This window comes from Falco punctatus (genome assembly GCF_963210335.1).
Source record: "Falco punctatus genome assembly, chromosome: 1".
In the NCBI taxonomy this organism is placed as follows: Eukaryota; Metazoa; Chordata; class Aves; order Falconiformes; family Falconidae; genus Falco; species Falco punctatus.
The window spans coordinates 89,456,237-89,479,404 of record NC_137580.1 but is presented as its reverse complement, the minus strand read 5'-3'; the positions used below and the strand labels follow the sequence as shown (position 1 = coordinate 89,479,404).

At 41.5% G+C, this 23,168-nt stretch overlaps 1 protein-coding gene across 5 annotated transcripts; it reads right to left on the bottom strand.

Annotated features, from left to right (window-relative positions):
- Nucleotides 1-855: 855 nt before the first annotated feature.
- EIF4ENIF1 (eukaryotic translation initiation factor 4E nuclear import factor 1) lies at nt 856-23,106 on the bottom strand. Of its 5 annotated transcripts, none has more exons than XM_080391743.1 (19): nt 22,846-23,105; nt 22,363-22,486; nt 19,012-19,085; nt 18,088-18,215; nt 17,228-17,523; nt 16,376-16,577; nt 14,937-15,112; nt 12,207-12,342; nt 11,682-11,861; nt 9,355-9,584; nt 8,154-8,225; nt 7,597-7,780; nt 7,017-7,096; nt 6,494-6,633; nt 6,242-6,326; nt 5,058-5,190; nt 3,670-4,014; nt 3,275-3,439; nt 856-2,741 (listed from the first exon to the last, which is right to left on the bottom strand). In XM_080391743.1, the coding sequence occupies exons 2-19, from the start codon at nt 22,456-22,458 to the stop codon at nt 2,515-2,517; spliced, it is 2,949 nt and encodes a 982-aa protein (XP_080247869.1). In that variant the 5' UTR covers nt 22,459-22,486; nt 22,846-23,105; the 3' UTR covers nt 856-2,514. The 5 variants fall into 5 exon arrangements, with proteins under 5 accessions (XP_080247869.1, XP_080247870.1, XP_080247873.1 ...); XM_080391744.1 differs by having other exon boundaries at nt 8,154-8,222; XM_080391747.1 differs by having other exon boundaries at nt 3,670-3,732; nt 22,846-23,104.
- Nucleotides 23,107-23,168: the final 62 nt, after the last annotated feature.

Here is a 23,168-nt window from a genome sequence, read left to right as displayed (position 1 = left end):
CCTACTTATTTTAGAGAAGTTGCACAAGAGGAGGCTGCTTTAAAAGCAGTGGTTCTTTTGCTTTTTAATGGAAATAAATAAAGCTAGAACTGGAAGCTTTTAAGTTTTCTTAAAAATGTTTCCTACTTATTTTAGAGAAGTTGCACAAGAGGAGGCTGCTTTAAAAGCAGTGGTTCTTTTGCTTTTTAATGGAAATAAATAAAGCTAGAGCCCTAACATGAACAAAGAACTTACCAATGGTGTTAGCCCCTCGCACTTAAAGTCTACTACAAAAAGGAAGTAGGGGCATTTTCTTAGATGTTTCAAAAATGCTCCCTCCTGTTACTACCCACAGAAAAAGTACTGTGATGGACACCCATTCAAGCACTACATCCTTGCAACAGTGATCACTCACTACTTAACCCAGTAAGAAAACATTTAACCCTTGATTATACTCTGCACATTTTCCATAATTTTTTTCTAAGCTTAGATGTATATTTCTGCATATATTTCAGTGAACTGAACTCCTGTGCTGGGGTTATCAGCCTGAATTGGAAGGGGAGAAGTAGGAGCTATAAACAGTGAAGCTTATTCATAGGACAGGTTAGTTTTAGAAGTTCTAGGTACACTGGAGTCTCCTTCTTCACACTTGGCTGTGGCTGTACAAAAACCTATAAATGGAGCAGTTCCATTATGTCTTCAACAGGGCCAGTTACCTTCAAGGCAGACTGTGCTCCCCCAGATGGACAACACTAACGTCAAAACTTTCAGCAGATTCAGCTCAAACCATGGTTTGAACTCACACAAAAACAATGCTGAAAATTAATCAATATACTGATAGTGTAGTTTAGTTCAACAGTAGTCGATACAGACAGCTGGTAGAATCAACTTTATTTACAGAATGTTACTGGGAAAGTGTCAAGTTAAAAAAGTATGAAAACAATCTTACAAGGACAAGCTGGTGATTGCATGTTTTACACAGATTGTTTTAGGAACTCACTAGAAGTATGGGTGACCCCCAACAGATTCCACATGGGAGAGTTCAGCTTGCTATTTCTGTACAACATTGTCTCTGCTGGACTGAAAAAACCCCACCACAGCATGCTGGCAATTGTTACAATACAGGCAAGAGATTTTTTTTTTCTGCTGCTGGTTTTGCATTCAGGGGGACCTAAGAACAAGTTTGTGAGAATTCTGGTTTTGCCTTCACCTTTAAAAAAAGAGCACAATGGCCTAAGCTAGATAGAAGACATGACAGCAGTACTAGACTCAACACAAGTGAAAAAAGTGAAGTGAGGAACCATGCAGTAAAAGGACTGAAGAGAACATTTAACTGTTCAGAAACGTGAGACAGGCTTAAAAAGGAACATAGTATTTTAAAACCAAATATACACAGTAAGATCACAAAACTACCCCATCCTCCTCCTTTCAAGCCACAGAACAAGACTCCAAAGTCAAGTTTCACAGTAATTGCATCAGTAGATGCACACTCGATTGAGGACAGCTTTTGGGACTCCCTCTGACAAACAGAACTGAAGGCAGTACAGAACATACCACAGCTATGACTGAGTTGAAGGGTGAGGATTCAAAGGCTCCATTTTGATAACCTTTAATAACTGGTTTGAAAGATTAAAACAAGGAAGATACTGCAGCTAAACAAGGACCAGCACCAGCCCTCTTGAAAGAGCAAGACCAGTAGGTACCTACAGTCTCTTTGCTTATGGCAGACTGAAGATCTGGCTTTGTCATTACTGTATCAGGTCCCATCCTCAAGGCTGTTTGAAGACTAAACAATTCTCTTATTTGGTGGCAAGAGTCATACAAACACTCAGACCTTTGTTACACAGACAGCAGGATGTGGGCTTCTTACTTTGAAACTTTAGCTACGCTGAGTGCACAGTACATGACCAAAGAATGTGAGAGGGAAACCTAGAGGAGATGAGCAGCAAGAAAAGGCAAAGCAACTTTATCCTGTTCACTCACACTTAGGATATGCAACTTTAATCTTAAAGAAAGTCCCACACGTACAATGGAGAAAGATCCAAACCATAGGCACAACTAAAGCTCAACTGTTAACCAGCTACTCTTTATGTACAGCTGTATAGATTCAAAAAGGCTATTCTATGTGTATATATACAAAAGATTGTTTATACACAAGTCTGTACACAAGGGTCTATACATTTTAGTTTTCTGCGGGAGGAATCCTTAGCTGCTACCTCTACACTAGAGAATATCAGCACTTCATTCACATATCTTACAAAAAACCAAAAAAAATAGACACTTCCAGGATTAAACTGGCTTTGTCTTGCATCTAAATTTCTTCAGGCTTCACTACTCAAGCCATAATGGATCCTTTAGTCTTGATGCAGACATGAGACCAGGACAGGTGCCATGTGCTTTAGTCTCTCAAAAAGAAGTGTTGCACAGAGTGCTGAAAAATAAAGCCCCAAAAAACCCAAACAGAGGTGAAGTCCTTACTACGGACATTTTTATCCAGTCTAAAGAATCATAGGTGTTCCACCCAGTGGTCACCATTCACTGCCGGTATTCCAGTTCATCTACACTGATGACTTTGGATGGCATGGAAGGGAGAGGCTGTTGCAGGACATCTGAACCAAACCATTTTGCAAGGCCAATGGGGGAGCCACTTCTCTGGCTGGGGCGATGGTCAAGCTGTGTGTGCCCATGAGATAATCCAGTCCGAGGCAGCACATTTTGAGGGGTTGTTTGCACACCAGTGGGTGATCCCTGTGCTCCAGTGCCTGTGAAGCGTAAAGGGTGGAGTAATACATTCACCGAACATTGATATCTGCCCTAGAACAATCACCTGAAAGCATGCAAGCTGAATGTGGCTTTTACGCTTTTCATTCCGTTAGCCCTGGAAAATCCAGGCCCCACATGTTTATTCTCATTAGCACTCCCATAAACTGCCTCACACTGCCAGTTCTGGACATAGCATCATTCAGGTTTTAACTGGAAGGCCAGCATCAAATAACATTTTATTTGAGATAGTGTGTGGCCTCTCACCCAGCAAGGAAAGACAGACTGCATGCATACTGCAAAAGGCAGATCTCTCAATAGCAACATTATCTTTAAACCAAATGCTTCGCTTAGACTTTCTTCTGGCGTAAGAGCCTGCAGTGGCCAAAACTGCTCTGATATTCTTGTTAATTTAGATACCCACACAAAGTAGCTTCCTGTTAGCACAGTATACTGAAACAGCCCAACAAGTATAGTACCTGGAGCAGGCCAGTCAGTGTTCTAAAACTCACTCTCCTGTTATGTTTTAGCCTACCTGATCGCTGTAGTTGCTGTTGCATCATCGCTAGCTGCAAAGGTGTCCCAGAGCGTGGATTTAAGATGTGATGGCTTGCTGTTGGTAGTGGATAAAAAGGTTGGCCAAGGATGGGAGCAGATATTCCTTGCAAGTGGGACAGGTCCACTCCAGGAGGAAGCATACCTGTTGGATAAGAGTGAGGAAGCTTCTTAATTGATAAACATAAGGAACTTACAAGAAAAACAAGCATTTGTACATTTAGATGGGTCGAGTTCATTGCCTGGTTTCAAAAGGTAAGTGTTAGTCATTACTAGTAACAGTTTACTACACTATCAGTTCATGCTGTTCCTAACACAAAGTCAGTCTTACAGAGAATATGCATCAACTTCAAGGGAAAAAAAAGTATGGATTACCTGCTTGCAGCAGAGGAAGATGTTGCGGATGAACCCCCTGTGCCAGCATTCTCTGGACCAATCCTGGATGCAGTTGATGAGCAGGTCGTACAATTGGTACATGGGGAACAAGGGGTACTTGATGAACAGGACGAAGAAAAGGGCCTCCTGGTACTGGGGAGGCCATTGTAGGAGTCTTTCTACCAGCTGATTTAGGCCTGTAGTCTTGCTCTTTGGTGCAACGATTTGCTTGGGTAAGAGTTGTGGAACATGCAGAGCGTTGCAGTGCAGGTAGTTTGGTACCTAAGGTGGGCAAAGTTTCTTGATCTGCATTCTCCACAGAACTAGACAGTAGGTTATCTTTAGCTAGAATTGAATACAACTATTATAGTCCACAACTAGAGATTACACCTCATGAACATTACAGCTAATGGCTGGATTTGATAGCTAGATTCCAGGACTTGCTGAACTTTGGTCATATATTTTTAACAGTAAGCGTCTATCTTTCCTGGATGCTTTTGACCAAATTATTTCAAAACAGTAATAAGGATATAATTTGGAGTTGTGCCAGAAGTCTAGCCTGAAGTGGGGGTTTTGTTTTCGGGTTCCCCCCCCCCCCCAGTTTAGATGTGTCTGGGGCTTACCAGCAGCCTTTATCTGACATCTGCTTAGCAAAATTTGGAACACTAAAGCACTTCAAGAAACTATTTCCACAGACCATTTAAAATCAGTTAGACAAAGCCTAAAATATCTTGGAATCATCTGCTACCAGTTGAGGTAACAGTAATAGCTGCAAGTGCTAAAAGGAAAAAGGAGAATCAACTGTATAGTACAAACTGCAAGCCACCTCTGCAATTACCCATACTGAAGTACAGTGTCACCACAATTAGGCATGTTAGTCTTACTGGGTCAGGCAGTTTGTATTAAGCATTTCCTTTTAACAGCCACTTATACCAGTTAGGGTGACAAAATGCTTCCTTGACCTGCTACATTTAAGAGTTTAATTGGTCTCAGCTTTGATTGTTCAGTTCAGATGTCTCAAGAGGGCTATAAGTTGCTTGTATTCAGTTACTGGTGTGGAGAGGTATGGAAGCGTTACTGTTAATATGCTTGTTCATCAAGACCAGTTGCAAAGAACAGTTTTAGTTCAGGCCTCTCAGTGTCACTATTGCTCACTGACAGATAAGGAAAAAAGGGATTTAAACCCAACACTGCTGGAAGACTGCACTTGGAAGGGTTAAAGCTATGGAGAGGATAAGCTTCCTCTCCTTACAGGCTCATTTCTACGCCCTCCTCATCTCCACAAATTGGGAATGTCTAAAGTTAGCCTGAGTGTATTATGTGCTGGAAGCTCTTTGATTCTATTCCAAATGTCTTGTGTGTGTGTTATTTTAAAGCCATTACAATACCTTCATTTGGCCTCTGATTTTCATCTTTACCATCACTGACTTTCATTTTCCCAGAAACTGGCTCCTCTTTGCTCTTCTCCTTACTCTCATACATCTTGCGAATCACCGAGGTAGGTGTAAAAGAAGGAGACAGCTATATAGAACATAGTAAGAAGCAACACTTTACTCAGTGCTCATGATCTAGGCCACACTATCTTAGCTGTGGGTGGACACCAATTCCAGTACATCCTTTTCATTTAAAGCTCTTCTGAATCAGCCCACTGCGTGCCCATGACCTTAATTCACCTAATTTCATAGCTTTATTCTATAGTTTAAGCATTTCTCTTTAGCTTTTGCAGAAGTCCAATACCTTTATTAAAACCAGCAGATGTTCTCAAAGTTAGATGTACTTTAACAGATTTGAAACAAAATAGGTGAGCTGTATTTTAAGTTACAGCTCTTTCCTCTTTGCTATTGGTTCAGAACAACAGCTCAACAGAAGTTTGTACAGAACTGCCTTATCTGTATTAACTCAGGGCTGCTTGACCTGCAAAAGACTATTGCCTCTTTTGTATTCCCACCCCCCCTCGAAGTTACATAGCATCTGTGGAAGCCACTTAACTGGTATACAAGCAAAAGTACTTGTTTGATATAGCAACTGATGATCCACATTAGTCCCGGGCTGCAGGCAAGTCCTGGACTGAATTAACTGGAAAATTTAGATCAAAGCAACTCAGTGAGGGCAGTGAGGCAACAGCTTGGCTTGGAGGTTTTGTTTTCAAGTGACCCTGAAGCTCCTCAGTAATATTTCAGCCTACAACCAGTCACTTCATACCAGAAAATCTGTTCTCTCAAGTGGCTAATGGCTTTCAGCACTTGTCTTCTGAAAACTTAAGTACCAAAGTATGAGGACCTGAGTTTTCATAGTTATCTTCCACTGGTTTCAGAAGACCAGATCAAGATAATATTAATGGTGCTTCTTCAGTTTTAGATAAGCTAGTGGTCAGAAAGACTTTTCTGAAGTGAAGACGTTCAGTTAAGTGTGAAGCCTAATTTGTTCTTGTATCACGTGGCCACCGATATAACGTGAACACGATCAACTCCTCTACAGCCTCCCTTTCTCCCATCAACTACAATTGCTATAATCTAGTTACAGCACACACTTTTACAGCTTTTCCTACATTCATTACACATTAGGTACTGACCATGCTAGTAATGGATGCTATAGGGGCTGGAGAAGATGCATTCCCTCTGTGTCCTGGCACAGGCGATTTAGTCACTCGCTGCTGCCTGTTAACAGACAGGAAGTTAGTAAGAAGCAGCTCTGCTCTCAGCACAGACTGAAAGACAGGATTGCCAAGACCAATACAAGTCTGAGTGACTAGTATCTAGTGAAACAGCACATTGAAAAAGTCAGTTGACAGTGTACCCCTTCAATTTTGCAGTCAGATACTCACCTGTTTCTGTAGCCATCTCTGCTTTTGTCCATTTGTGGTTTACCAAAGCCATGCTGATAGAAGTTTGCTGCCTGTATGGCCAAGTCATGTGGTAATGCCAGTCCCTCTAGTGTAGCTTGCTGTATTTCCAAGGGACTCATCTGAAGTAAGAGTTGTATAAAAAAACCCCACACAAGTCAGAGGTTGCATTTTGGTTGTGGTTTTTTTTTTTTTTTTTAAAGATACTGAACGTTTACTGCTATAGCTACTAATGTCTTCCAAGTAAGCTGCCCACCAACAGCCATCATTTTTACTGACAGGCAACAGAAGTCTCAAAAAGTCTTGTACTTGAGGTACTAAGATGCATCCAACTGCAATGACATTTTGCAACTGTACTAAATTAGACTTTGCATCCTCAAACTCAGAGTAAACTTAAGCACAAACATCTGAATACAACAGCTAAGTATGTTTCCACAAGTTAGTTCTAGAGCACAGAATATAAGAAGAGATGAATACACATTAAGCAAAAAGTATTTAATCTAACCTGTGCAGCAACTGGACTCATGGGCTTCCTTACACCTGGAAATGGGTCACCAAGCAATTGCTGAGAACCTTGTCCAAAACCTAAAGAACATTCAACAGTTGTATTTAAAAGGACTAACAGTTTCTTTCAATATATACACACTGTACAACCCCAAGTTAAACAATTCCACATGAATTAAGGATTCTTGTGAAGACTCTCAGCTCGTCTCTAAAGTCTACACAGAGCTAGATCTCTTCCTTGACAACAGGCTGGAAAACTACCAGGAAGCTACTGGCAGTGCTTTGCAATACAAATGGCCAAGTAGTCCCTGAAAATTAGCTTACTGTGCAGTAGCTGAGCACATTACTCCACACCAGAATTTACTGCAAAGTCTAGTTCATCCATCAGACATCTACATTTTTTGGATATTAATTTAACATTACAGACTATTAAATTCAAATGCATCTTTCACTTAAGAAGCAGACGCTGACCTAGTTGCCCACCAAGTGCCAGGAAGTTTTTACTGTCCTGCAAAGCATTCTTTAAAGCAAACTCAAGTAATAAAACAGGAAAAACACCACTGTTTTGCAACCAGTCTCACCAATGGGTGAAGATATTCTGTGGCGTAGATAATCCGCAGAAGCAGCTCGAGTTGGAAACACTGGTGGAATAGGGGGAGAAGGTGCTCTCTGCGTCAGTAGAGAGGCTGCAGGTTCCAAACCACCTATCAGGCCACTTAAGACATTTGATGAAGCAGGTCTGGTAATGGGTGGACCAAGAAGTTCCTAAGAATAAGCAATGAAAGAATGTTCAGCATACAGTCTATTTATACAAACTAGCTCATTTTACTACACTATAGGCTATGCTATTTATAGCAAGTTAGAGACAAGGCAGACTTGTGCAACTAGATACTGCAATTCTGAACTGCCCTTAGAATTAGGCACTTAACCAGATTTTTCATTTTCAAGTTGTAAGCATGGGAAATAGCATGACAAGAAATTTCTAAGCAAGCTGAACTAGTTACTAGTTTTTTCTTCTCCATAGAGTTGCATCTGACTACTAATCCAATAACTGCCTTAAGTGTCTTATTTTAAGATAATTTTTGTTTTCCCACTGGGGATATGCTTTTAAGTATTTCCTACCCCCACTAAGAAATACCTGCAGAATATTCTTTGACAGAGGCTGGCCTGGTATCTCTGGAGGTGACATTAAGTGGCTCTCAAGGCTCTGCTAAGAAAATGAGAACACTGTAAATTAGATGTAGATACAAGCAGCATCAAACTCCTTAGAGACAATCCACATTTGTCTCAGTGACAGAAGTCATTTCACCTGCTCTGTTAGAAGCATATGTTATGCATCAGCCCAATAAAACTCCAGTAAAGCTAAGGGCTGAGCTGGCTCACCAGATCTTGAACTAACTGTATGCCATCTAGCTATGTGCATTATTTAAGTCTGAGTAAGACACATGAATTTACATAATTGCGTAAAACTGAGATGAAACATTGTGCCAAGCAGTCAACTCAAACTATGCACAAACTGAGAAGCGTTCATGTATTAGAGAAATTATTTAAGATATTCTTCTAGGCATCAAAATTGCCTGTCAGTGTAAAGGGAAAGATAGAAATGAAAGCCTCAACTTAAGGCATGAAATCAGTCTGCAGATTTTTCACAGGGCAAATTTACATTCTTCGCTATCTTTTAGTGAACTGGGATGAGGCTAGAAGTCCTTGGACATAGTTCAGCAGAAAAAAACAGATGCTTATGGTGCCAAAAGTAGTTATTGATAGCTCCTGGGTCAAGCATGCTCTTGAGGCAGTTAGCAGCAGAATGAAATGTCACTCTAAAGCTTAGTATCATCTTCTAATATTAATCTTTCAGGTAACAAGCATCCAGTTTTATCTTAGTATAAATAATTTTTAAACCCAAGCATAAAATGTTAGATTGTGCACTGACATACCCCTATTAAAACAAAAATAAGTGAAGCAAGACATCTGAGCTTCAGGTGTTAGCTGTACCTGTACTACAAGCATTTTAACAGAGCTGCCTTTTAATAGCAGCACTAAGGCAACCATTTAACTAACAGTAATGAGTCTTCCACAAAGAGTAGACTGAGGCTGTCTGTTAAATGAAGTCAACTCTTAACTCTGAACTGAAAAAGCCCCATTTTTAATTACTTCAGCTATGGAAAAATGGCCAAAGCACCTCCTGTACTTAACCCTGCAGGCAACAACATTCTAAATTTAAGCCCATATTTAATATCATGCTGCTGTATCCAGTCATGGCTCACATGTTATCAGACATTTCAGTTCATAGCTCATGTCTTAGCACAGTTCAGAAAAGCTGGGTGTCTGCTACTTACATTGACTTTGGGCTGTGAAGGTAGAGTCCCACTTGCCTTCATACTGCTGACTAGTTTGTTAAATGCAGTCATATCTCCATCTTTCTTGATCTGTCTGGAGCCAGTGACATTCAATGCTTCCTCCATTTGCTCGGCCATAAATGGAGTAGCAATTTTTCCCTCCTGATCCACTTTCAGGCCTTTCAGCCCAGCTTCAACTTCCTCCACTGAAAGTACAACTCCTGAATGTGCTGAGAAATAGAGAAATACTGGTAAACCATAGCTTTCTGTTTACAATTGAGCTCAATTCTTGTGCAGGTGTCAAATACAAGTTGTTTGAGAACGAGGAACAGCCAAAAACTTGTCTTCTGATATTCATACTAGCTGTCAAACCACATCTGACCTGTGTTTAGACTGATACTCTGATATCCAAATTCAGATTATTGCCATGCGCAACTAGAGGCATGTAAGACTCCACAAGAACCTGTTCAGGTTTCAACCGAAGTTCCTACTAGCTGTCATTTATCTCACAAGACATGTTGTTAACTATGTTTTACAACTTCACTTGCTTTTAATAGAGACTATTCACCTGACAACTGAGTTAGTTCTTTTTCATTTGGGAAAGTTTAATTTATGTTTTACTCCAGGAGACCAGATGGTCTTACAGCCACAGTGTAAGCAATGTCAAATTGTTTGACGCCATCATAAGTAGAGAGAATACATACCTGGAAAATTTAGATACTTCTGAGACTCAGTTACACACTTAGCTTGGTGTGCATGAAGTTTGAAGTAGATTTTTTTTGCTCAGAAATTAAAGCCACTATAGAAAGATTTCAATGGCATAACCAGAATAAGGTACAAGTGTTATTGAGCAGTACTTTTCTCCTGCATGGGTGTACATGAATACCTACTGGTGCCTGACATCAAGGCTAAACATGCTTTATGGACCAGCTAACACACATCACAAAATATGACACCTTAAGAGAAAAGGAAGAAGAGACAGGAGCATGCCATGGGTTGCTGTAACAGATGTTGGCCCAAAGAAGTAAGATTTACTGGAAATCTGGGCAAGAAGATGGAGAAAAGAAACAATGACGTAGGCATGCAGTATGGAACATGAGAAAAAAATACAATGTTGGTGGAGAGGAACTGGTCTGAAAACTCCACAACACCTGAAGAACTGTACAGCATTTTACAGGAAAACAGAACCCACAGCAGGCACTTTTGAGTGAATGGAAGCTTCCCCACAATTTTTCATTCCTTCATCCTTTGTTTATGAGGATCAACATTTAAAAAGCTTTTAGTAGGAGCATCAGACTAAGCACAACACAGAAGACTTCTAGTTCTATTTAACTCAAATTAAGGAAGTTCTTCATATGTTAGCTGACACTCCCTGCTCCCAGACTGGATGCTTAAGAATATTTGCAGTGCTTGGATGCTTTCCTTCCTAGCCATTTCACAGAAATCAGAGTAGCATTACTTTTTGTTCAGTCCAGTTTAAATGGCAATACATGCTGCTTGCCAAGGAGAAACCAATTTGGAATTAGACCTTGAGATTTCAAAGACCACATGCATTTTGTACCCTTCATGCATGCTGTGGGCCCGAACATGCAGATCCCTAACTTGGAGGTGCCCTTGAACATCAAGTTTAAAGTCAGCCCTGAACTCTTTAGAACAGCTGATGCTAGCAAAAGTGAATTCTAACAGACTAACTTCCCTGGAGTCCCACAATTCTAGCCAAGTTAGGAACAGATTTGTCTTAGCTATGCTATGTTGTAGCTTTATGTTAGTTACCTAATTAACGCGCTGAACAGCAAGCAGAGACCACTGTGCCTCCTCAAGTGCTAGCAACAGTCTTGAGAAGTTCAAGTTTACAGTACGCACTTGAAAACAACTGACATCCTCAAGCCACTGTTCATCTTTTTAGGTACTGATACTTCATGGATCAATGTGATCCATTACAGACGCTTCAAGAATGACTTACACTAAGTTTTTGTTAAAGCCACAGTTTAAATGCCACAGTTTCAGAGCTGACATTACCAGTCTCCAGTATGAAAAACTTATGTGAATTCCACAGACAAAGCTAAAACTCAGATCAAGACTTGCATCATCTTAACTTATGATTACTGGCCAGTAAAGCTGTCTGAAAGAGTCCTGATGTCATCCTGTGATTAGGATGAAAAGAATCAGTGATGCTACTGACACAACTGAGATTGTTTTCAGTAGTTTAAGTAAACCTATAATACTTCCTACTCCTGGACTTGGCAGTTGAAGTTTCTAGAATACCAAGCCTCTTGCCTTGAGATACTGCATCACCAGAACTTGACAATATCTGAAGAGGCACTTACTGCTCTCTCTAAGCTTTTCCTTGTTGGCTGAAAGACTTGAGAGAAGAGGTTTTAAGTCCACTTTGGCTTTCTGTAGCATTTCTAGGATGTCCACTTTGTTTTCAGAGTGGTCTTCCAATGGAATGGGAGCAAAGTAGTTTCCAGAGTTCTGGCCAGGGGAGAGAATGGCTTGCTCTAGACCTGAAACAGTAAAACCAGGAGCACTACGACATCAGTTTACCCATCCAATGTCTCAAGATGAACATACACTGGTAACCAACTTCAATATGTCACTGAAAAGTTATGCCTCACACCCCTTGCCCAAGATCAGCTGGAAAGTCATCAGAAAGCATGACAAGAACATTTACAAAACAAAAAGAACTTAACAGCTGCTTCCTCTAAGAGCTTCCAAAAGAATGTCAAGCGCTTAAACTGTGGGAGAATTCACTATCCTAGGATAAAGCTTTATCTGCCATGTTCTTATTGAATGAGTAGGAAGAAATATGGAAGGACGCTACCTCGCCCTGCATTGTCCTGTAGTCTTACCTGCTAGCCTCTCCAGCTCCTCATGTGGTGTAGATCTCAAGCTGCTTGACGGACTTCCAGAACGACTAGGATTAGAAAACCACCTGCTGAACCTGCTGGCAGAAACTGAACCTTCCCCCAGCACATCCTCTATCATCTAGGTTAGGGGGAAAAAAAGAAAAATAACCTTAACAGAAGCAAGATCAGCTGTACTGTTGAGAAGCTGTACTGTGCAACCAAGATTCTCCTGCTACAGACAACTAGATGCTGCTCCCAGAGTTTCAAGACTTTGAACTGCTTTTTTTTTCCTTCCAATATGGCAGCATTTGTGGAGTCAGTTAGCATAACCCATCAGACATCTTTTATACCAAATATTTGTTCAGAGTAAAACTACCTGAAACAGCATAATCAAAGCATCCAAAGACCATTAACCACATCTTTTAAAGCAGATGTGCCAAAGATAAAAAGGCATTTTTTTCTTTTAATTTTAATGCCATTTTTATGCCACAAGAATTAAAACAAACTATAACAACTAGTAATTCTGACAGATGGCTCAGGGCTGGTCCCTATCACTGTACAGAAGGAGTACTCTGATACACTGGATTGTCTGCAGTGGTGATTCAGTTCAGTTCCAGCACTGGCCGAAGACAGTGCAAAGACTATCCCCTGACCTGCGAGCAACCTACAAGGGCTGGGGGAGAAGGCCAGCAGCTAAGGCTTCCACTTCACATGCTGAACCATCCTGGGAATAAGAAGCAGGCAGCATTCTTCAAGCCAGAGCCTGCACCATCAGCAAAGCACTGGCAGCTAGTGCCTCCTGCCTCCAGGCAGAACAGAGTTCACTGAGTAGTACTTCATAGCATTCGTCTGTCAGTCACTACAGTTTACAGCAACTGCTTAAGGCTTTTTAATATTTGTAATGATTAGCACATTATAAAATTTAAGCCAAACTAAAGCTTTTCCCATCTTGCAAGATCGCATCCAGTTAAAAGCCCACTCAATAGGCACAGATGCAGTTTCACCATGCAGCACATTTACTTTTAGACAAAAGTAAAAACAGCTTCTTTATGCCAGAGAAGCTGTTTTCTATGAAACAAGGGGCACTCAATACTATTTACAATAGCAAAAAAACCCCATAGTGTTGATCTATTTTGGCTTTGATTTTTAAATCTAACATGTTAGAACAATTAAGACTGCTATGTCAGGAAATGTACAGATCTACTATGGACACTTGTCACAGACATGTCACCAAGAATTAATATTTTAATACATTTGACTAGTCCGAAACTCATTTTTGACAAGTTACAACATTTGCCTACTAAAGTTTCATCAGCAGATATTTTGTGACTTGAGAGTTCCCTGCTTCTGAAAGGAGTCACCATTTTGCAGAAATGCTGAAAATCAGATTGTCAAGTCAAGACTTGATCATTTCTATCTTCTACAGGGAAAACAAACTCTCCACTACGTACTTGTCAAATTACTGCCACTGTACGATGAGCCTTTTTTAACATGAGCAGCTTTTCCACATTAAAGACTAGGTCAGGATTTATTTTTTGTAAACCTTAATATCTCTAAACCATATTAGGTCTGTTTCTTTGCTGTCAGAATAAAAATTTTTTAAACACATTTATGTCTTGACAACACTAAGCCCTTTTATTCAAATTCCATCTACTCAGTTATACCATCTAGAATAGGAAGAAAAGCTACTAGCTACTCCTGAGTAGTGTAGGAGAGGTCAGAATAGAAACATCATCAGTTTATGAGTTAGGCCCATACTTAGTCAGTACTTGCTGGACCACCTTACCCCTTCCTGTGGTGAAAGAGCACGCTAAGGTGCAGTTAAAGCTTTCAGACTGAAAAATCAGGGAGTGCCAGCCATTCCCTATACCTCTACAGACCAGAGGTTCAAGAACTGCGCGGTACCAACATCCCCATCAAATCATGGCTGGAGGTAAAAATCCACTATTGGAAGAGACTTGCGGTGTAAGCATCAGTCTTTCTTCATAGTCATGTTACTAGCTCCTAGGTATCCACAGCATCCCACATCTGACTTGGGTTACACAGAGTATCTACTAGTCACATTAACAACACTGTTCAAACATGCTTTTGACTACATTAGCAGTCTATGTTTGTTCTTCCAACTCAGCAGCAGTAGTCCTAAACAACAAAATTAACCACTATACAGAAGTTTAACTAATAAAGATTCAAACCTTCTCGGACATAGAACCTTTCAACCACATTACTGGTATTGATAATGATGCAACTATCTCTCAGAGCCAGTATTCATCAGGCATCTGTCTCCAGGCTTACTGCCTTCCAGGAAGTTTGCACAAAACATCTATTTGCTGTGATTCCCAAACTTAGATACAAAAGGTTGTTTCCAGCTATACTAAATTTGTACAGTTAATATTCTCTGATCTTATCTGTAATACTTCCAAAGAAGATCTATCCAGGATGCTGGTTTTTAAGCCTTCAAGTAACGATCAAAAGAAAGCAAGAATCATCAGCTGACTTGCCTCATACACTTTCTTTGGGGATAGAGCCAGTCCCAGGTATATAGCACTTTAGAAGTAACATCCTAATACTCCAAAGCTAAACCTCTGCAAATTCATCAGACTGACACACAGCATAAAGCTACTTTCACAAAGCAAGAAGCTTTAGTTTTCACTGAACACAGCAGCAACCAAATGCTTCTCATGAAAACAGCCAGTCTTTAAAGAGACAAACAAAAAAAAATACCAAAAACCTCACCGAAGCCAGGCCTGGAACACTTTTATCCAAGTTAAAGAACTCATTGAAGTCAAACTCTCCTGGAGCTGGTTCTTGTAAAACTGCTTCCCTAGGAACTTCTTGATCTGTTGGAGTTTCACTGGCAAGGACAGTTTGCACTTCATCCTCTTCTGCCACTCCACCATTGCATTCTACCCCTTAAAAAGAAGGCCAAGTTATTGCCAAATCGCTGAACTTCACTATTTCCTCTGGGAACAGTGCCTAAATGTCAATGCATTTGCCTAGGAATCAGAAGCACAGGACCAGTTACCTAGCCACCTATGTGGTATTTCTTCAATTATCTTGTGCTGGTTGCAGTCTACTACAGGAGAAATTAGCACCCAGTGTAACTCCTGGCACAGAGCTTTAGTTGTAATTAAGACTGTCTGCTTCAAGAAAGTAAGAATTGCCATTTGAATCCTGCATAAAAAACCGCATCTTGATCAACCCAGAAAGCACACAGAACATATCAGATGTTACATCACACCAAGCAGATAGAGCTGTTACAGTTAACAGCTGCTGCTGTTTTTCCATTAAGAATCCTTTGGCAGCTCCTGCTTTCTTCCTAGGTGCCCCAGAGAGCAGACTCTTTGGAAGCTAGTACTTTACATGAGTTCTTTATATTGTCAACATATGACAAAACCCACTCCTACTCCCACAGCAGGAGCAAAGCACGTATCATTTTGAAGACTCTTCAAGCTTGCATGAGTGCTGCAAAAAAACCAACCCTGTGACATGACTACAAACTTAGTATGCTTGAAGTTTTACTACGTTTTACTTCGGTGAGTACACAATTAAACCTGAATTCTTCAGGTTTACATTGTCCACCTGCAGAATTTCTAGCATTTAGAAGTCATCTCTACTGCCTCAGAGAAGTTTATACCGCAGCTTTTGCAGTGGTAATAATAATTGTAAACTTGAAGTCCAATGACTGCAGACAAATTTAGACAGTATCCAAATTCAGCTTAAAGCTGTATTACTGGCAGCTGAATGTCTAACTGTGTTCCTAATGTTGGTATTATTACAAAGAAAATTATTTCAAGTACCTCAGAGCATCAGCTTAGTTTAAACAAGCCTTTAGCACCCAGCAGGATACAGAAATGGACAAGACCCTTTTAATGGCCTACAAACTCCTGAGATCAGTCAATATCCATACAAGGGTTTTTTCCCCCGCAGCCTCTCAGCCCTGCCTTCCTTTTGGAAAAAAGGCAGTATTTTATTAAAGGTATATGCAATCTGAAAAATCAGTTACAGGCCTTATATCTTGTGCTTCAGGATGACCAAAAGCTATGCAAGCTTAAAATAAAGGCTAGTAAACTGCATTATTCTTTACACTTGCCTAGATCTGTAACAGTCACCCCTCTATCCAGCAATACATCATCATAGCAGACAAGCAAAGCTTTTCTCAGATGTGCCATTACCTTCTTTTAGTGAGGCTGTGCGTCGTCTTGTACGTTTTCTCCCTTTGTGATCCTCCTCCAAAATTTTATCATCAAAACCTGTGAGCTCAATGGTTTCAGACTGACTTGTAGGACCAGCAGAGAACCACTCGGGTTCCTCTTCAGTGTAAGAGTCATTCCTCCTTCGCTCCCCAAAGACACGTTTGCTGTCACCAAATTCTCTCTGAAGTGGGATATTAAAAGCATTAACCGTAAACTGCTCTTTCTTAAGATACCTCCCTGACCACCAAAGCAAATGACCACCTCTTCATTTTTTTTTTCTTTTTTTTAAGGTTTACATACACACTCTGCATGCTCAGCAAGCCTTTAAATTTTAGGCTTCACAGTTAAATTTCTGCTTCATTACACTGAAGGCTATTGGTCTGCAAGAGCCTGTATAAAATCAGTGTTGTATCCCAAGTGGCAGGCTAGTGGCTCCTCTTTTTTTAAAAAAACCCAAAAATAAAAAAAAAAGCCTGAAAGAATGGAAAACTTCCATCGGCTGAGGTTAAAGACAATACTTGCTGACAACTGCTTGGTCAAGAACTAAAAATGATCTATAACACTTTTGAGTTGCTATTAAGCCTACCACAGGTAAGGTTTGAGAGATGCACAGTATTAGATGCATGCCATTTGAGCTGTCCAAAGGATTGAAAACTAAGTTTTTGAAGCACCGAGTGCTCACCCTTTACACCATAAAGGTGCTTTTAAGAAGCAATTGCCCACTTGCATGGAACACTTAACTACTATATGCAGCGAACTTGCCCCTGTTGCTTTTAGTGCAGCGTCCCAAACTTCTGATTTAATATTCAATCAGGAAAAGAAAGAACAAACCCTGAAGCGTTTATCTTTGTAGTCCCTCTCACGATCTCGGTCTCTTGCATCTCTAGAATCACGTAATTCTTTTTCACCACCTCGGTGGTCTTTATCAAAGTTACGAGAAGAGATAATTCTTCCACTGCCAATCCTACGGCCACCAATAACACGGACACCATCATTCTCCTTTTCTAAGGGGCTCCCTGCTTGACGTGAGCTAATCGCTGCAGTTACATGACAGCCACCTCCAAAGCTTCGCCTTTGTGGACTTAAGATTACATCCAAGTCATCTTCTTTTACTCGCTCTCTTGGATCTACAAGTCAAAGACCACATGAAAAGCACTGAATTTAATGTCTTAATAAATAAAAGTTAACTGTATAATAGCCTTCTGTTCCATAGCCTTGCTGCTATCCCACAGCTTTTTGAAGGAAAAGACTCAATTTATTTTGGCAAAAACTTATCTGAGACCATAGGAAGTACAGAGGGAAAAAAATTAAATTTACAGCTGGATATTGAGAAATCATTGTGGTCTCCCATGCAGGAAGTATGTACTTTCCCACTATAGACCTTCTAAGTAACTCAGTCTTTAATTGTAGTGAAATTGTCTCCTGCACTTGCATTATTACATATGTATTCACTATCAAATGGCAAGAATAGTGGGATATAACAACTGACTGCTAGCTATGTTTGTTCTTAGATAACCCAGAATACCATAAACTATAGTTGGAGCAGCCAAGACTTCATTGACACTTAATTCTATGCAGTCAAACAATTTTCAAAAAGACTTTGTTTAGTCTCATTTGTGTCATCTCCAAGTGAAGGTTTTGCCAACAGCCTAGGCTCAGTTTTGAGTCTTGTGCTATAAAAACACACTTACCTACTATCCTACGCATAAGGGAAGTCCGATCCAAATCCAAATCTTTTTTAAAGCTTTCCACTGGTGAAGTTCTTCCTGAAGTCGGATATAAAGATGCATGCCACTTCTCTGGATCCCAGACACCATCACTATAAAAAAAATTTGCAGAATTGTTTGCTACTTGTACAGGTTGCTAGTCAGTAAGTTCTAGGTTTTCAGTAGCAGTACTCTGAATTATTTATTGAACTACAAGCAAAACATCTTCCATACCCAACTTCTAAATCTTTGCCTTTATCATCTCATACATGGCATTCTGGATCCCTTCGGCAATACTAAGGAAGTACAATACCCAGCATCAAGATTACAAAAGGGACAACGTATGGACATGTTGTCCCACTAGTTACTGGAAGTTTGCCTGGTACACTGAAAAATAAGAGCACATGCTGCTGTTGCAAAGCATTCCAAAAATTTTACCACTTTACTATTCAGATTAATTTATTGTACAATTAAGATACTGCTGTTCAGCAAACTTCCAAACACAAGCCAAGAACACTCTCCCCTTCATTTTTAAATGCAGTACACTGTCAACACAGGAGAGTAATCCATCAAGCGAGTCAGCTTGTTGCAACATGACCTAGTCAGTCTGCGCTATACAGCCATCTATACTCTTTGTAGTTTTTCCTGCAAGTCTGTAAGATTTTCTTGTGTGAAGTCATCTTTCTGCTGGATCTCACATTATAATCTTTGGTCAGAGCACAACATTCTTAGCTAGAGCGTTAAGCCTCTCCTAGTAGATAACTACTTCCGAAAACACTGTCATACACTAAACTCTGGAGCACATATGTCCTTCATCAAAACAAGTCACTTCTTCGCTACAGATTTTTTTTAAATTTTAACTTCTATTTTGAAACAATGTATATAGTTTTTTAATAATACAGAAAATACCTGTCATATTTTTCAGAAAGACAAGAAGGTCTTCGCTTAGAGTAGGGACGCTCTTTAATATCCAGCAGTTCCTCCTAGAAAAAGCAAGAAGTTAGTTCCAGCTCTTACCCAGACAAGATTCAAGTGACTCAAAATATCTATTCCAGACTGCCTGTTCAACTCTGTTTTAATTTGACAACCGAAGTTTACCAATATGTTGTTTCATTTCCTGTGAAATACTGTAGTGAAGACTTGCCATTAGACAGCAAGTTTATTTTTCAGTTCTTCTACCAGTGGCCACTAAGCCAACACTTCTTTGCAGCACTAAGCCTTACTAAGTCAGGTTCAGTCCTCATTAACACTTCAAAAGCTGTTCACATCATACATGTTTACCTATTCACTTCCCTGGACAGTTCAGCTTATAAGCAAGATAGGCATCATTGATAGTGGAGCTAGCAAGTTCTGAGGATGCAATCAAAATCGGTATGTTTAATGCTGTATAAGATTCAGTAGGTTAAGAAAACCAATACCACAATACCAGTTACTAATGTAGACCTGGAAACCCCAAACAAGCTTGCTATTTCTGACCACCACCCAAGATATCTCAATGTACATTATCCAATTATCTACTCTACCCAACACCAAATTAATGCTGAGTGATTACTTCAGTCTTCCCACTTTCTATTAGCTTTCAAATACAGTCCTTAGTTTACTATTGCACAGCCTTGAGCAGTTAGTCATTTGATGCAGACTAATAATCAATCTAGTCACACTGCAGTTTCCTACATCTAAAAACCATTATCAATGGTGTGATCATCACTGTGTTGAATCATCATTAACTTGGCTGCAGCCACGATGCACATTTCTAATAAGGCTTACTCTAGACTTCTCCCTGGACTACCTTTCTTCCATCCGACTCACTCCCAACTGTACTGAATTCATTCAGAGCTGTGCAGGAATCAGTGGCAGCTGGAAGGATAAAGAAATCCCGACAGCAGATGCCATACATTGGCCAAACTAAAGAAGGAAGTCTCTTTACCTTTTCCACAAGAATACAATATCCTCTAGAGCTTTCACATCATTATCCCCATGTGAATAAAATAGTTTAATTAGCCACACAAGCTTGATACTTGGAAGTTTCCAGATGGCAGCTTGGTAGCTGGACAAAACCTTAACATGTACAAACACACACACATATTTGCAAACATCACCCTGTACTAGCCTTCAGCAAAAGGAGTTCCGTTAAAGGGAGGAAGCCTGGCCTCTCTGCCCACAGCTTCCCAAAATAAACTTTGATCTATGAGCAACATTAGCACTGTAATACTATCATAGCCTGATGCAGATATTACAAGTATTAACAGCACTGTCCATCACCAGACTTGAAATGGACTGTTTTGCTGGCCACGAGAGGGAGTCCACAGACTCGTCAGATCCTATTGCAATTCTGCCATTGAAGTGAGGAAGATTCGAATTGTTTCTTGGCTTTTGCTCAGTAGCTGTGTACCCCTGGAGCAACAGCTTCTACAGAACTAGAAAAGACACAGCTTGGGACTATATAACACTCTCATAATAGAGAAGATTAACACTCACACTTCCAGAGCATGGTTTTGATTGTTTTTTGTTTTAATTCACACACTCATACTTTAAGTGTGTGGGGGACAAGTGTGTTCAGCTGTTATTAAACAGTTTTACTCAAACAGTTTTAAGGACTCATAGTATGAGAACTGCTTTCCTACTGGTAGTAAATGAATAGAAACTGTTAAAGGAAATCAGTCCCCCTTCCAAATCAGCAGCACATGTCCTGAAACAGCATTCCTCCCATCCCTAATTAATAGGAAACTCAATCATGAGAAAATTCCTTACAACACTGATTATACAAGCACCTTAAGCCAGCTGTATTTCAGATGCTACTTGTAAAAAAACCACAACATATGATGCAAGATATTTTAACACAGATTAATTTCTGATGTTTCTTGACTTTAGACTCCTTTGAAACCAACAAGGAGACAAGACTAGGTGCCTTCTAGCATTCGTTCTGCAGCTTCATCCTGATCAGAAGCTATAGGTACTGAATTCACAACACTGAAGCTACAAATGCATCAGTTCCAGTGTATGGCTACCGCCAGCACAACCCGAATACTGCCCCAAAAAGTAGGCAGAATTCGAAGCTACATTCAGTTATTACTCTTGAGAGGAGTCAGGCAAGACCAAACGAGTATAAATACTGCTTTTCCAGCAGAAGTTTAAAGACAGCTCCTCTCCTTCGCTTTGTAGTTAACTGAATAACAAGGTCTGAACAATATCACACTTTGCCTTTTAGAAGCTTAAGTGTAGCTATTTTCCAAGGACTTAGAGTATTATAAAGCCAAAATACTCCCATGCAAGTTTTGCCAATTCTGAAAGTACTTGGTTTATTGTTGATGTCTAGCCCTATCTCAACAGAACAGAGCCACAAAAATATTTTTTTCTTAAAAAAAAAGTCTACTAGGAAGCTAACAGTTCAGAAATTCCTCAAGTAAGATAACATAGCCAGCAACAGTACACTGTCTCACCCTGTTCCATACTTCAGGCCATTTGTTGCAAAGTATCTTAATAGATTTTCACAAAACAATGACCACCTGCTCCCACAGCTTCCAGCGATGGGACAATCAGCCACCATTAACGACTCTCTAAAAGCACATTTCAGCAGCACTACCAAAACCCCAAACAAAATTTGAACCTTAAACCCCACAGTGTTATCAAACTCACTTAGCACCGAAAGAATCTTTATTTGCAAGTTATTTAGTTGGTGTTCTTCCACTCATGCACATATTTAGGTATCACAGCTAAACAAAAGCACCTGCGTTAAAAGTTTTAACACTAAGCATCGGTTGGAGTAGTAAGTGCTTAGGCTTCCGGCAGCCACATAGAAACACTTTTAAGATGCCAAAAAGCTTTTCTGTAAACACCTCAAAGACCTGGTGTGCTTTACGTTCCAAGGAATTGGCATCTACTGTAAGGCAATGTTTTGGTCAACTTAAAGGAACACTGCTAGAAACAGAACTAAAACTCCGAAGCGCAAGTACTTGAGAAAGCTGGTAGAACAGCATACTTCAGCACCTACCATAACCTCTCCGACACATGCTGTGAGGTGCTCCCGTGTTAAAGTAAGATGGTGGGAATCAAAAGTATATCAAGGATGGGACTACAGAGCCGCATGGTGTTGAACAAGCTGCTGGTTTTATCCCACTGTGCAAATCCTAATCCAGGCAAAGCCTTCCCAGCTCTGCCTCACGGCTTCTCTCCCGCGGGAGCCCCCACCTCCGCCTGGCCTCCGGGACCCCCAACTCCGCGAATACTTTGTGGGAAAGAGGAAAAGGGGAGCGGGCCAACCTTTGTGTAGCGGTGCGGGTACTTCGTGGCAATTCTGTTCAGCTCCAGGAAAGCATCACCGTTCTCCGCCTCTGTCACAGCTCCTCTTTTATCCATGGCTCCTTCCAAGCCCCTGACCACGCACCTAGTTCAAGCAAACCCAAGCCGTCAGATCCCGGGACGCCCCCTCCCGCGGGTGCGCGCTTCCCCCCGCCGCGGCAGCACAGCCCCCCCGCCGCAGGTACCCCAGCCGCAGCCCCCGGAGCCCGGCCCCGCTCCTCGGAGGCGGCTCCAGCCCCACGAAGGTCCTTCGGCAGCCGCGGCCGGGAGAGGGACCGGGAGGCGCCGGGACCCCCAGCGGCCCCGGGCTGCCCTCGCGTGGCGGCGGCGCGGCCCGGCCGAGGCCTCGCTCCCGGCGCGCCGGGGCCGCGGGGCAGGGGGGCGGCGGGGCAGGTGACTCAGCGGATCCTCACCTGCCCTGGCGGCCCCGCCATTCGTACTCACCGCGCCAGCGGCGGGTCTCCCCGCGGCGTTCCGCTGAAGGCCTCACCGCCGCCCGCGGCGTTTCCTGCTGTCGGCCACCGGCTCTGCTTCGCTCCTGCTCGCTCGCTTCACCGGCGGCACCCGGCGCCGCGCTCGCCGCCTCCGCGCCACACGCGCCCCGGGCCGGGCCGTCCCCCGCCCGCCTAGCTCCGGCCCCCTCCGCGCTGGCTCGCGCGCCCGCTCCCTATTCGCCCGACTCTGTCTCTCCTCAGCCGCCGTAACCGGGGCCTTCCGCTGCCCACCCGCACCCATTTAATGGCCCGCGCGCAGGCGCGGCGGCGGGC

Bases quoted from the DNA above. Each gene is read 5' to 3' on its own strand.
- EIF4ENIF1 (XM_080391743.1), bottom strand. From the start codon at position 22,458: ATGGATAAAAGAGGAGCTGTGACAGAGGCGGAGAACGGTGATGCTTTC. The intron at 17,524-18,087 runs GTAAGTGTGTTT...TTTGACTTGTAG, and splicing joins CCTTATGCGTAGGATAGTAG to ATCCAAGAGAGCGAGTAAAA. The intron at 16,578-17,227 runs GTTTGTTCTTTC...ATCCCACTTCAG, and splicing joins ACAAAGATAAACGCTTCAGG to AGAGAATTTGGTGACAGCAA.